Genomic DNA, 15,488 nt, shown 5'->3' with positions numbered 1-15,488 from the left:
TCTCTGAATAAACAAATACCGATTGCTACTTTTATCTCTACCTCAACGCCAACAACCCTGGTCCTCTTCCCGTGGCGTTCCAGGTTGCCTGGCAACCACAAACTTCTGCGTGTACGTCACCAAAAAGTTTAGGGAGCGTCAATAAAAATAGAGTTGTATGTCCTGTGCGTTGTGTGAAGTGTTTTTTTTTTACCGCATACACATGCTCAGCTGTTCAATGTTGCTTGAGCACACTGGAGATGTATCCAATACATTTGGAATGCCTTTAGTAATTTCAAATGATAGTAGACCCCAGAGAATACATTTTATTCTCTCTCTTTTCCAGACAATACTGAATCAGTCCATTTGCGTGATACCATGCAGCCACAGCCAATATAAACCGTAAGTTTGTCCGCTTCATTCAGGTCGGCTATTTAGACAGGCCTTTATTCAGCATTGCATGAATTGTACGCCACATGCTCCTCTAAGAACAAAACTCTGTATCATTCGATAATTTTAGGGCTCATTCTGGACAGTACTAAAAATGCCTTTGTTAGTAAAAGAAGCGGAATGATTTATTCTGACTCATAAATGAAGCCGGATTCATATGAAAGCACAGCTCCCTCTTGTGGTTTCACAGTATTTACCTAGCAAAAAATGTAAACGCGTTTAAGAGCAGTGCTGTAGGTAATAAACGGTAATAAAGATTTTGAAGACCAAAGTTAATATCAGTACCATATACAAATATTCACACATATCTCCCGATAGTTTCAGTTTTGTACACAAACACTGTTGAAATATTCAGATCACATTTTGTATTCAGCGGAACTTCTTCAATAAGATTCTAGAAATTAAATGCATCCAGTCCTAGCGAGGGCACAGTTCATCGTGCATTGTTTAAAATTTCAGTCAGCGCCTGCCAGGTACAGCAGTACTCGAAAGTTGCACATGTGTCCGGATTGATGGATATTAAATTAGCAACAGAAAGGAAATAACCCTGAACAAATATTACAGAAAGATGCACAGGCTTTTACAGTATCTACCAAAGCACTGCAGAAACCACAGAATGATGTGGTTCTCCCCTGTGCGGATATACACATCTATGTTCCAGAGGTCCACTGCGTAAAGCAATTTTTATTTCCTCTTACTTCTCCCTTGTGCATTTCCTGAGGTTACAGGTGTCACACACAGCAGTGTGTCACATTTAATTTATTGCAATCAACAGCTTTAGGAATTTATTTAAAAGAAAGGTTTTTGTGCAACAAGGTTCCAGTATTTTGTATGATATGGGAGTATTCTAAACTGTGGAAAAGGACAAACCAGAATTGCTCACTATCTTCAGATTTGATAACTATAACAAGTAATCTTAGCATCAGTCAAATAAACTACTACTAGTAGTAGTAGTAGTAGTAGTAGTAGTAGTAAAAACATCAGTGTCAGAGCTGGAGTTGCAGCTCATCATACCCACAGAAGATGAGCTGTTATACAGGCTTTCAGAAGGTTTGAAATTCAACATTCAAAACGGAAGAAATAAGATAAAGCCTAAGTGAGGGAACTGTGCAGAGTGTGAGGACAAGAAGAAATTAAAAATCTATTGAAATTAGACCAAAGATTTAGAAATAAAATTATCAAAAAATCACAGTTCTGTTCAGATTAGGCTGTTTTTCAAGTTTTAATGTAAACATTACAGGTACAGATATACAAGTTATTATTAACACATGAGTCTCTTACATTTCAGAAGTACAAAAAATATTTACAAATTAATATACATAAAAATAGTACATATATACTAATCTCCATTACTGTGCTCCATTACAAGGTTTAAACCTGTTTTAAAGTGTCTCTTGGAAACAAATCATCATTTTAATGAAACACGGAACAATACATTTTAATTTCCTTGTTGTATCGACTAGTTAAATCTTTAAAATGCTGCATCTTGATCCGTACTGCAACTTTAAAAAGGATAATATTACCAACAAAATAATAGTGGGCGACTGATTTTCTAAAATGACTCATTGCATACCTGTATACTCAAGAGGATATCATAGTAGTTCTGCAACCTGAAATAATCTAGAGTGTTTCTGTGTTCTTTATTTTACAATTGGCAGTGATTTTTCAGTTCATATTTTGAATCACTCATTGTCTCTCTGTGTCTTAGCTCTGAGCAAAGACCCTGACTGCTCAGGGGGAGAAACTTGGATGGATGATACAAAGAAGAATAAGGTGGTCAAACCCCCATTTCCATTTTCTCACTCATAATCCAGCCTTATAGGCGGCATTGTTGGAGCCCACAGACTGCAGAGGATAGTGTAAACAGATTAACATAAATAAACATTATTTTCTTAAACATTTACTGTAGACACTGATATTTTAGAACAGCTATCCTGAGGGATTAAAGGGGATTAAGTAATCATTACATCATGTTTATTCATGTTACCTATCCAGGTTTTTGCTAGTTTAACTATTTACTGGTTGGCAATTTAAAAAATACCAAGATTCATTTCGTCATGATGAGCACCATCACTTAAAATAACAGCAGTGTAGGATTGCATACTTAAGGGTTGCAGTAATAGTCTCTACACGTTTTTGCCCCACCCATTCATGACATCGTTGTCCACTCCTTCCTTATAGCATTGTAGGAGACAATGTGGAAGTGATGACATGCTCTTCCTACCTTTCCATCCATTAATCCGTTCAGGTTTTGACACGCTGCATGAACTGAGCAATTTGGTGGAAAGATGTCTCCTTTACTGACTTTACTGCAAGCCTGGAGGCACCCAGGAAGTTGCTTCATAAATACAGGACTGAAAACCACGTTTAGAGTTTATAGATCGTCAGAAAAGGTGATCACATCTAATCCAGCTGGTTCACAGTTCTCCAGTCGGCCTTCCTTGTGCACCCTTCTCCTGACGAGAAGCTATGACAGTTCCTTTCACGATAAGCTTACGCTGATTGTCTCATTTGACCTTGCTGAGTGTTTAAAGCCTTTTGGGCCTTCTTCCCACTCGTAGCAGTGGTTTACTCGGGCAGAACTCAGGGAACACCCCAGTTCCCCTTGAAACTCTGTGTAGTGCTCGATTAAAGCTCCTATGGTGTCAAAGTCCTTGAGGTGGTTCTGAGGGTTGAACAAAAGAAACAGTCTGTATATATTAAAACAGCTAAAACTGAAGACTGGAAAGGATGATATTAGTAAACAGTCATTGAATGGGAGGTATAGTAATCTTAGAATTGGTTACATTTTTGGGCTAATCAGTGTCATCACTGTGGAAAGAAGTACAGGTAAGTCTATGTAATATGATAAATAAAAATAATAGTTTTTATTCATACATGAGCATTCGTGCATTCGTGTTATAAAACGCTTGTTTTAGTTTCCAGTCATTTCCTTATACTATTCATAAGGAAAGGAACACAAAATATCTTCGGACCCCTGTAATTTAATTCTTCATCTCACTGGGACAAGGCTGTGATGGGACGTGATGAAAGCAGACAGCACGCACAACTCCTACCTCCAGGAGATACTTGCCCTCGGCGTTCACCTTGATGTTGTAATTAGCCAGGCCGGAGTGGGTGCGCACGGTGAGCAAGCTGCAGGCAGAGGACCCAGACTGAGGGTGCAGCAGGAAAGCCCCCAGAACATCGTCAAGGAGCAGAGAGGAGCTGCAGTTACTGGAACACACACACACAAGGCTCTGAGAGGCATCACTGGGGCACCGGATCGAGACTGAAATCTTTTAGTCTCGCATCAGCTCCTGGGTCATTTTGAATTGACTGATCTGGAGTTCACTTGCTAAGGGTCATGAAAGCTAGGCTGGGCCGTGCATCACTTGCAAAAATGCTTGAAAAAGAAATAACTGCTAGTATGGTGAAATGGCAGCAAAGCTGTTCTGAACACGTCAGTCTTAGCACTATGACAAATGACTTGTCCTCGCCTGTCAATTTGATTCTGAAGTGAGAAAAACTGTAGAACAGGGACTACCAACACGCCCAGAGAGCCCTGTCTTCTGGCTTTTGTCTTTCCCAATCTCTCATTTACATAGTCGGGAATATTTCCTGAATTAAATACATAATTGTAACACTACCAATCAGGCTCAAAAGTGTTTTACGGGTCAGTGTCCCTTTAATCAGTGAATGTTTAGAGGATTTAGCTGCAAAAGACCGCTCTTGAAATGGCCCCTTTGATGGGATGACTAAAGTATTTTGATTTGAATTAAGAAAAAAAAATACGTGACTAAGAAAATAATTACGTCAGATGTTTAACTGGCTACTCCGGTTGGAACAAAGCACAGAGACTCTTGGTGATGGAAACACAGTGGTGCGCTGTGTTCTGCTGCTCAGGACCAGGGGTTAGCCATTGCTAACCTGGTGAGATGTTACAGTCACATACAGTCTTTCAACGACAGGCCACAATATTGGAGACCATGTGTTATGTCAATTTTCCAAGGTCCATGGGGAGAGCCAACTGTAATGGTGGGTTCAGGGGTGTGTTGTTGCTACAGAACTGCGTGACGTGTAGTTATTGTTGGCAATTTGACTGCATGGCATTACAGTGATCAAGTCCTGGGACCTCTCTTGCTGCCCTTCTTGCGGGCTCAGCCAGATGTGACAACATCTCAGTCGTACAACATTGTGACAGTTATACTGTGGGTGCTCCCCTCACCAGACATGAGCCCCATTTGTTGGGGCTCAAACAAAACTTGTCTGTGCAAGTGATAAAAAAAAAGATTTTCCTGTTAATCTTTGTGAACGTGTTCATAGTTGATGTGTATGTGATAGGTGTCTTTTGTTGCACAACATAAGTATTCTGTCTGACCTGGAAAGTCCTGCCCAGGACCATACTGCCTCTGCTAAGGCTTCTTCTGTCTCTGCAAGGGTGGGAGTACTGCTTCCCTGAATGTCCAGGCTCCTCCAAGCCCTGCCTTGAAACAAAAAAGTCATTTCTATGAATTGATTTCTTCCCCACTGAGAGCTGGTGTGTGGTGATCATACTGGCACACTATTGTGTGTCTGTTTTAGGGCTGATCAGTATCTTGACATAAGCTGGACAAGTAGTTAAATATACAGTATCTACACAGGAAAGCCTTTCTCCCTCTATTGTGATCTTGAAGAAGTCACAGCAGAGTTCAGTGAAGATTTGAAATGAGTTTTAATTTCTTAAGAAAAATGCCACTTTCCAGAGAACACCCAAGAAGACACACAAAATGCATCTTGGTGTAATACCTTCCATCATTTTCAGGGTTTTTTCTAATCTGAGCACAGCCCCCGCCACTTTTCTAATATTACAGTGAATGGGTGTACAGTGAAGTGATCAATGTATTGCATTAGAACCTACACACAGGGCACAGAGGCTATTCTTGGCAAGGTTATCCCGGACTTTCAGTTATTCCGAAATGTCACGTACAGCAGGTGTATATCTCCCTGCAAAGAGCAAATTTAGAGTAACAGGCACAGCACATCAGATCACATTCTACAACACCCATTTCATTTAGAGTTCACAGTTGCTTATGACTCATCTTAAAGGTAACAAGTCCCGTAGTGCATGTGGAGAATGAGAATATATTTGAATGTCCTATGCGCTCCCCAGAGCCTTGTGGATGTTTGGAGGAGCAGTGCATCTCTTGTTGATGTATCCTACAAGCCTACAGACAACTGGCAGGATGCAGGCTGTTTGGCCGTAAATCAACAGGGCTCTGGTCAACTATTAATCACTTTATCTTTGTGGCAGACAATCAGGGTTACAAGCTTTTGAAAACTCAGTCTTGGGCAGAAGGAGACGTGACCCAAGCTTAAAACCACATTATCAGTAATGTCTAAACCATGTCGTTCAACCTGTGCTCTGAAAAAGAGCCTTTAGTCACTGAGTCACTCAGGTGCCCCACAAAACACGAAACATTTAAAAATAATTAATTCCTTACACTTATATAGATCTTTTCTGGACACCACTCAAAGCGCTTTACAGGTAATGGGGATCCCCTCCACCACCACCAATGTGTAGGTTGCGACAGCAACCATAGTGCACCAGTACACTCCCCACACACCAGCTCTCAGTGGGAGGAGAACAGAGTGATGAAGCCAGTTCATAGATGGGATTAGGAGGCCATGACTGGTAAGGGCCAATGGGAAATTTGGCCAGGACACCGGGGTAACACCCCTACTCTTTTCACACCCTGAGAAATGCCCTGGGATTTTTAATGACCACAGCGTGTCAGGACCTCGGTTTTTTACGTCTCATCCAAAGGACGGCGCCTTTTTACAGTACGGTGTCCCCGTTATTTAAAGGGCGGAAATGGAAACTGCAGCTCTCGCTCCACGAGCAAGGAAATGCCTCACCACAGGACCAGACCTCGGCAGAGCAGGGCAGTGGGGGGGTGCTCACCCTGCGGGGCTCGGTGGCGGTCCTGGCTGGGCCGCGGTGTGTGCGAGCTGTAGGTGAAGGAGCGGTAGGCGCCAGAGCGCAGAACTTTGTTCCGGATGGCCTTCTTTCGCACCAGCGTGGGAGAGGAGACCTGATTCTCTTCTGGGCTGCTCTGCTGCTCCTCATCTGGAGTGGGTTCCTGAGACAAAAAAACAACACTTATTACTGTCGGGTGACAAATGCATCCCTGTGTAAGTTTTCCTATCCTTATTATTCTCTGCTCTGTTAGTATCAAGCATCTGCTTTCCTGTCCAGTCAAAATTTGTGATTTATAAAAGGGTTAAAAAATTAAAAATGAAATGGCACAGAGCTTGTTGGACTCTTGATCACTATCATCAATACCAGGAACCAACTAAGAACCTATATAAGAGGAAGCTCAGCGAGAAGGAATAGCACATCCACAAGGATGATGGCAGGGGAAAAGAAAAACTGTTTTTATTCTGCAAAGCACTTTTTTTACTTACTTCAAAGTAAGAAAATTAATAAAAAGAGAGAATAAATAATTACTGTGCTTTAAAATGCAGATGAAAAGAAGACAAACAGGTAGAACATAAAAAGAGTTTCAGACAACAGATTGGTAGCTAATTGATCCCAAGATCTCATCCTGACATTCTTGAAAGAAGCCAGGATATCAGCATCAACAACATGGCTGGTCAGCCTGTTCCCTGCTCCCACAAACATTTGGGTAAAAAAGGATCCTCTCTTGTCTGTTTTGAATGCACATTTCACTGTGTGCCTTCTGGTTTGTGTTGTTCTGAAGACATTTGCTGGACTGAGTTTATGTCTTTAAAGATTTGGAATACTTGTAGCAGATCTCCTCAGAATCTTTTCTGTTGAAGACTAAAAACCTTGAATTCCTTTAGACACAGTAGGTCTGTCATTGACTCCCATCACAGAATAAAGGCAAGACTCACCTTTTCACTGGGCACCACACCCCCCTGGGTGGGAGCCCTGCGGAAGGAAACCAGGGCGCTGACACTGAGGGAGATGCCCTGGTTGAGCAGCATGGGGGGGCGGTCCGGGATGGGGCTTACTGACAGCTCCTCCACCTCCTCTGGGTGTTTCTGGAGATAAACCAGCTGGAAGCAGCGGCACAGCAACAGGTTCAAAAACCGGGCCTGAGATTGGACACACATCAGCAGGGAGAGCGGTCAGTGCTTCCTTTTGAACAAGAGCCGGGGAATAAAACATGATGCTCTCCTGACAGAATAAACACAAAGAAGCTTCTCTGATATCAGCACAAAGGTAAAGACTCACTTAACAGCTTCTGCAAAAAGAAACAGATTTGGGAACAAACAAAGATCAATTATAATGCAGGCGAATACAGTAATCCTACAGTCCTCCTTGACTTCTCCCATGATCCTTTTCATACTCAGACCTGTCTTCAAGCACAACTCAATACTCACATACAGAACAGCTTTTCCCTTTCCAAAATAACATTATGTTCCATGTCTTGCATTAACAAATATGAAATAGAGGCCTGAACTACAGTCCCGAGAGAAAAGTGCAAGTTACAGCTACGGTGTCAACTATCTGACTGAATGCACCTTTCCCAGGAAAAGCACGCTGAGACCTTGCCTGGTAGCTGCCCTTACCGCCCTGGCATGCCTGCCCTTGAAAAGGTGACAGTACAGCTGGCTATCCAGACACCCAGGGTTGTGCGAGACAAAGGCAAACTGGGCTTCTGAAGGGGAGCAGGTGGAGAAGGACACCCTCCGCAGGGCGTGAGCCATCAGAAGGACCTGAGAACAGAGCGACCAGAGGCAGCTGTCACAGCCCTGCGAGCACATTCCCAGGCATGGCACAGCTATAATGCATAAGGCATTTCACTTAGTCTTTAAACCCTGGCAGCCTTAATAGAGACTGGGACAAAGACATAAAAAGTTTTAGACCAGCAATAAATACATTGTGCCAACATCTGAACAAACAGGGTCTGACACCTGGCATGTCTAGCTAAAGTTACAGTTAAAACCCATTCTTGCCTGTGTCCACCTTCACAATAGAATACCTTCACTTCTGTGTATGATTTGGTATCTCAGTTGACACCGTCTGTGAAGCGCTGTTCACATCCCGATTTTGGCAGAAAAGAATAAATCAGGGAGAGGCATGATGGCTGCCTTGCAGCACGAGGGCTGATGGTTCAGCTCTGGACCTGGGGTGGTATCCGCATGGTGTTTGTATGTTCTCCCCGTGTTTGCGTGATTTCACTTTGGGGGCTCCACTTTCCTCCCAGAGTTCAAGGACAAACTGGTCGGTTAATTGTGTGTCTGTTTCTGTGTGTGCCCTGGGATGGACTGGTGTCCCATCCAGCGTGTATCCTGACTTGCATCCATTGAGTAGTGGGATAGGCTACGGCCCCCCCACAACATGAAGTAGTTAGAAAGTGGACGGAAAGATAACTTAAGTCCTTTTACTCCTTTTACAGGTGACACAAAATATTCTGCCTTTGATGAACAACAGGTTGTAAAGGCTGGTAAAACACAAACTGTTTCTTACGTTCTCGTCCTCGTCATACATCTTCAATCCACTGAGGGAGAACTTCAGGGAGACAGGTCTCCGTCTGTTGCAGTCCTGGGAGGAAGGGAAAGTTAGTCAAAATGAAACAAAGAGAATTTAAATGGTATAAAGACCGTGTGAGTCTGGGCTTACCAGGTACTCAAGCGGCTGAATTGGATATATGGTCCTTTTCTAAGTTTTCTACATGTACATTTACATGATAACTGGAGTGTCAATGAGGAACAATGTCTAAAATGTGCACATACCTCAGAATTTAAAAAGTAAAATTAGTCCTTAAAAATCCTAATATGTTTACCTTAACTGTTCAAAATTATCCTTATACTTTACAAACCCCAGGTACATACCATACCTAGAGCAGGACCCGAGCTATTTTAGATGATCATAATCTATTTTTTCCAATATAGCTAGGAATCAAATTTTATCTGATACTCTGCTATGAATCCATTTTAAAAGTTATTTCGTTCCTACCTCACAATTCTGTAGTGTAAATCTGAATAAAATATTCAAAAAACGTACCAAGATCATTTTATTAATACTGGATAAGGAGCAGTGTGAAGTGAAGAGTTCACTCGTAGCGTTTCTGGCACCCATCTTTGAAATGGTAGAATTACTGTATATGGTCACAAACTCCAGCCAGTAGTGAAATTTGTAGTAAATGAAAAGTCCAGCGTGCTCAAAAGGCTAACAAGGAACAAAGTGGTAACAACACTTGCTTTTTTACAGCTGAAATGACTGAGTTTAAGGCTGTGAATGACAGCACTGAACAGCTGTAGAGTCTGTCAAGCCCACCTTGAGAGACTGCAGCTGCTCATGGACCAGTTTGGTCTGCTCATCCAAGCAACAGTCTTCCACTGGAAAGGAGCCCACATACTGTACATAGGGAACAGAAACATGGGCTTGGCGTAAAATGGGGCAGAATACTCAGGGGCTAAAGCCCTGCAGTATATGTAAAACAGACTATAGCACAACTTAGAACAGAGGCCTCAAACTCAGTTTTGGAGGGCAGGCAACGTTTGGTGGTTGTTTCACCCGAGGTCTCAGTAATTTAGTGGTTCTAGTTATTTAAAGCTCTCAGTTACTTAGTTGGTCAAAGTATTTAGTTAACGTCATAACTGCAGTGCTTCTATCCAGGTGGGGCTGCACATTGGTGGTGGTGGAGGGGAGTCCCCATTATCTGTAAAGCGCTTTGAGTGGAGTGTCCAGAAAAGCGCTATACTGTATAAGTGTAAGCAATTATTAATTAATTATTATTATCCACTCTCTGGTATATTTTAAAGTAATCATGATTTCAGCAAAATGGAAAAGATGTTAAGAAAAATCTTGTTTGTGTGCAATCAGGAAAATAAGCCTTTTAGTTTTTAAATTGACTACTTGGGATGCATAAAAACCAATACCAGGCCCTCCAGGAACTCATTTTTAGGCTCTGTTCTAAAGGCTCAGTGTGCCCATCGGCAGCAGCATGGAAATGTCAAGAATGTGAGTGGGTGCGAGGAACAGACTGACACCACATAACATGATAAGGATGCAATAGCTGTGGTCATGTAAACATTTAGAGACTTTTCATTCACCACTGCGAGTGGAAACTAAAAATACAAAGAGCACAACAGGATGTGAGATTTGTAAGAAAAAAAGGAAATAAATACAAGACACTGTAGATTGGAAAAGCAGAGGTAAGAGTCCCCAGACATGAAAAAAAAAATATAACAATGATCGAGACTGACATTCAAAATTTAGATGCAAAACGGTATAAAATTGACAATATTCTCATCCTAAGAAAAGTAATGCATACAGGTGTCATTTATATAGTATGTCACTTTAGAGTGTCTTTATCATTCACTGCAATGGAATGAGTTGAAAAATAATACAAACTGCAGTAAAACAGACAAATAGTGCATTTTGAAAAGGGGTGAAGTAATCAAAGCTTTTTAACAGGAATATAGAGAGTAATCTGTACAAATCTGAATGGCCTGTTTTTGAAAGAAGTAACAACAAAATCAACAGTTAAATAAAAGCTGTAACAATTTTCACAACAGTATAACATGGCACAAGTTTGATTCAAGAGTTTTTAGACAGAATTTGGAGTTTGCTCTTTCTTAACAACATTTTGTGAAGGTTTAAGATACAATAATCAGAAACCATGTGGTACTCAAATGTTCAGAAGATTTACATACAGGATTTGATATCCCAAATTTTCTGACACAGGCATCTGCTTTTAATCATTATAAAAACAGACTTGTTTGTGATATATAGAGGGGAATATACTGTATATCATTCACATTACATAGGTGTTTGATTAGTTTATGCTTTCATGTGCTATGAGCAGCTTTGTAATATTTAATTTAAATTAAAGTCTTAAATTAAAACAATGTTAAACAGCATTTTTTTTTTACTTATCAGCACAACGTATACAAGAGCCTGCAGCTGGCAGAACCTGCGATGAATGAAAATGATATGCAAATAGTGTCTATTGGTTTATCTGATGAACAGGCCTGAAAGAATGTTGACACCTCATAATGGGAGCTACCTGGATATTTCACAAGTATCCTATCAAGTAAAGCAAGGTAAACCTTTTTAGCCAAAATCAGATGCATTAAACCCGGCCTTGAAAGGATCTTTTGCAGTGGAATCCCAGCAAGGAAGGGATGGAAACAAATCAGTTACACTATACGGTTTTGTTTTTCTGAGCATGCCTGCAGAATAACACAAAGGCAATGCAACTGCTCATAGAACCTCGACAATTTCAGTTTCAGTACACTTGCTGCCAATGTTTTGATCTTAAAAACTAGCACAAAAACAAATAAGCCATCGAATAAGTCTTCACTTAAAATTCAGAATCACTCTTTTTGAAGGGCTACTGTACCTCTGCCGACCTGGTCACAATGCTCGCTTCCCTAGTCGGAGTCTCACACATTCCACCGGTGTGGTCTGTCCCGTTTTCAATTTGCTGCTTCCTGCCTTTGCCAGGCAAACTGAACCCAAGACCCTCTCGATGCTGCAAGCCTAGGAGAAATAAAAGCGAGAGAAGCAACATGACTGATTGCTGCAGTCGCCTTTATAAAGAGAAGCTGCACTGCGATGCCTTTGTGGTTAGAGCACCAGAGTGCTCATGCATTGTGCAGGCTAAAGGAAATCAGACAATAGCGTGAGGTGTGAAGTTAGTTTGTCTCTGCTTATTAAAGAAGTCTAGGGTGAAGTCAGTAAGGAGGAACTTAAAAATAAAGCATCTACTGTATCTAGTAAATACGTACACCTTTTAATAAAGCATCTCAAACTATATTTCTATAGGAACACAAAATATGCATTTATAACTTAAATTATTTAATGAATTTAATACTAATTAATATTTATAATATCACACATTTAGAATGAATAACTCATATTCACCATTCAGATCATACTGGCACACTATCAAATGTTCTCATTAACTACTTCTGACGACTGTTGACAGGCAAAGTGCCTTTTGTGCTTCAGTGACGAGTCATGTCATGTTTTAAAATGTGAGCTTCCTCCTCTGCCTGGGTTTTAACAGAAGTCTTGGAGGAAGGCATGGAAACTTGTAGATGACATTTGAAAGTGGTTCTGAATTTGCTCCTTATTAGCGCAAACCCAGAATAGCGGTGTACTTCCTTATGTCCTTCATTTAACTGGCGTCTGTGAATCTAGAAGTTAAAATGACAAGCTAAAACAAACTAAAATTTGAAAATGAATGCCCGTTGACTAGAAATTTTTGGAGAAATGGATTCTATCTCATGTCACTGTCTTTTAATTAAAATAATTTCCTTCATGGAAAAAATTAAACCAGTTCTGCCTCTGCACATTTCTACTTTTACAGTATTAAGATGTCATAAATAGGATTAGAATTAGTGGCTGGAATTGTCGTATCACAATTATTTTCCCCAAAAGCTGCTACAGTATATGAGAGGTTAGACAATGCCAGACCCTGGGCTGCATCGAGCCCATTGAGACAAATTGACTTAAACTCACAAACTGCAGGTTTGCACTGCTGTAAGAGTTCCTAAATTCGGACTGCTTGTCTTAACCTGTAAAATGCAAACAAACCTTCATTTATATTAAAAAAATACTGCGCAGACATTTTATGTATAGATAGTACTCTTCATGTGACATGCCTAAACTCGCATCTTGTTAGAGTGTTATTCTTTTTTATGTAAGACCAACTCCCCTCCTGAAGGTATTTTTTTTTTATCATTCAGGACATTTCAAAATAGTTTAACCTTTAAAACTGTTTCACCACAAGAACTAGAGCTCTCTCTCCAAATTCCCTCTGCCTCATATACACCAGGTATTTTTAACTATAAACTGAACTCCTCATCTGGTCTAACGATATTATTGCTAATTTTAAAGGGAGTTAGAAAACGGTTTATTATGAAAAGAGATCTAGAAAGCAAAACTGTGATGCTGTGCCATGTCCATTGATGTAAAAACCCCAACAATGAGGAAAATTTGAGATAACTTGGACTTCCACATCCCCCCCATCTTAACGAATACTGTTTGGACTAATAAAACATTTTAAAGAAGTATTTTAATTTGTCATACCCACTGAGCCACAGACCCAGAAACATACAAGACTATGAATAAAGAAAATACTGCTAATAAGTATGGTCCGTTTACAGTGAATTAATCGAGACATGCATTATTTTACAGTCCAAAGGAATAAAAACGATCTGACACATAAATATAAAATGAGATTTCTTTTACCCAGTCCTCGTACTCTTAAGTGTCAAAGCCAAGACTCAAGTTCCAAAACATGGATAAAAACGTACAGTATGATTAGCAAAATCGTCATTTCACTACACGAGCAAGTTCTTCGTGTCCAATCTGATGTGGAGCCCCTAAGCTGGACAAAATGTGACACGTTGCGACCACTCACCTCTGCTTTCACTACGCTCTACCTTGAGGGTCCTGTTCTTCGCGCACTCGAGTTCGTCTCGACCGTTTCAGAAAAACTGCCAGACGAAGGGGAAATCATATCCCACACAGACTTTATGAGTATAGAAAAAAAGTTATGCGCGACTCCCCCTTAGTTAACATTCACAGTCGGCGCATGGAGCTCTTCAGTCGCCGGAGTACCAGCAGACAGCGCAGCGCACTCTTTCACAATTCTGACTCATTCCCCAATCCTTCGCTTCACCAAAATACCGAGAACACGTTTCACATTTCCAGCTTCATCACATTTGGTGGTTTAAACCACACATAAAATCTGGATAGCGACTTCTAAAGACGTTTTATTTTCTTCGCACCTTTTGTAATTATTTTATGGAAATCGCCTAGTCCTGTTTCTTCGGGCAGCGTAATACCTCCAGGTACGCTCGCTGAAGGTGTGGCTCTTCCTTGCTAAATTACTAGAAATAAAGGAATGAACTGCACAGCCCATCCTTAACAGACATTAATTAAATTCATATTTCCATAACCCCGTTCTAGACCCGACTGGAGGGTGATGGCGTGAGAGCAGGAAAAGTTCGTTCTAAGCAATAAAAATAATCAAAAGTATACCTCGTGTGCTCCCAGGTCCACGCCTTTCCAGTAAACTGAATTTTGTTTCTTATCGTGGGAAGTTCCGTTCCTGCAAACCCAGCGGTGGAGACTCAGGGTTAGATTTTAAAGAGGCAATGATGATGGAGTACGCCCTGGAGGACATTGTTGCAATGAAATGGTAGAGGAATTATACGACAAATATAATTGCAAGTCACTCTGGAAAATGTGTTAGCCTATTACAGCTAACGATCCTTCTGGCTTTTGGGTTTTAAGCAGGAGGTGTCAGAAAAGTTACCACTTATGTTAAGACATAACATAGGGTAATTTACAGCAATGCATTTTTCTATCATTCTTAAAGTGTAGCAATTTAAATCTCATATTCTTAAGCATAGATTACTTCCATACAATTGGATATGATGGCGTGTACAAAATACAGTTCTTGTGTAGTGAAAGTATTACAGTTGGTGAAGTGATAACGAGTTTCAGCTTTGTATGTCCTCTGCTTTTGTGGCGCACACAGCTACTTGGAAATACATTTTCACCTGTCTCAGCTGAAACACGAGAAAATGACACAAAACTACAATATGAAACGGGCATCCAATACTGGTAGGAAAACGATAAGTAATGAATCGTTTCTAAATTATCGCCAGTCACCTCAGTGGCTCGGTGACAAGCGATAAGACTTCCATGTCTGGGACAGAACTACGCACTAGAGCAGAACATTTTTATTTATCTTTCCTGGAAAAGAATAGCGTTTGGATGAAGGCTAGATTTCAATTTACAATCTTCTGATATACAGACATTGTAATGCACTACAGACACTATGTGTTGTTGGGAAATAAGAAATTCGAAGTAAAGAAAAACTCTGCAGACACGCAACAAATTATTATGCATAAGGCATCCGTATCCGAATTACAAGAGTATTTAGAAAAAAAAGGTGAAGATATCGGAAAGACAGTAACTTCTCAGACGGGAAGTCTTCTTCGCCAGATTAAGAAAACTTTTGAACAGTACCTCGACAATCGAGTCTGTGTAACTGTCAGGTGATGACAGATTGCGATCATTTATGACCAGGGCTCCATCAATG

The 15,488-nt window shown here is 40.7% G+C and overlaps 1 protein-coding gene across 2 annotated transcripts; it reads right to left on the bottom strand.

Annotated features, from left to right (window-relative positions):
* Nucleotides 1-1,636: 1,636 nt before the first annotated feature.
* Nucleotides 1,637-14,246, bottom strand: sh2d5 (SH2 domain containing 5). 2 transcript variants are annotated; one of them, XM_088938114.1, is made up of 10 exons: nucleotides 13,797-14,246; nucleotides 11,769-11,908; nucleotides 9,698-9,778; nucleotides 8,888-8,962; nucleotides 7,987-8,133; nucleotides 7,306-7,509; nucleotides 6,353-6,530; nucleotides 4,790-4,895; nucleotides 3,486-3,645; nucleotides 1,637-3,094 (listed from the first exon to the last, which is right to left on the bottom strand). In XM_088938114.1, exons 2-10 carry the CDS (start codon nucleotides 11,817-11,819, stop codon nucleotides 2,912-2,914), a joined length of 1,185 nt encoding a protein of 394 aa, XP_088794240.1. In that variant the 5' UTR covers nucleotides 11,820-11,908; nucleotides 13,797-14,246; the 3' UTR covers nucleotides 1,637-2,911. The 2 variants fall into 2 exon arrangements, with proteins under 2 accessions (XP_088794240.1, XP_088794239.1); XM_088938113.1 differs by lacking the exon at nucleotides 13,797-14,246 and having other exon boundaries at nucleotides 11,769-11,939.
* Nucleotides 14,247-15,488: the final 1,242 nt, after the last annotated feature.

This window comes from Atractosteus spatula, chromosome 20 (assembly GCF_055471065.1).
Source record: "Atractosteus spatula isolate fAtrSpa1 chromosome 20, fAtrSpa1.hap1, whole genome shotgun sequence".
Lineage (NCBI taxonomy): Eukaryota > Metazoa > Chordata > Actinopteri > Semionotiformes > Lepisosteidae > Atractosteus > Atractosteus spatula.
Note: the sequence above shows the minus strand (reverse complement) of the source record. Positions and strands in the feature narration are given on the sequence as shown.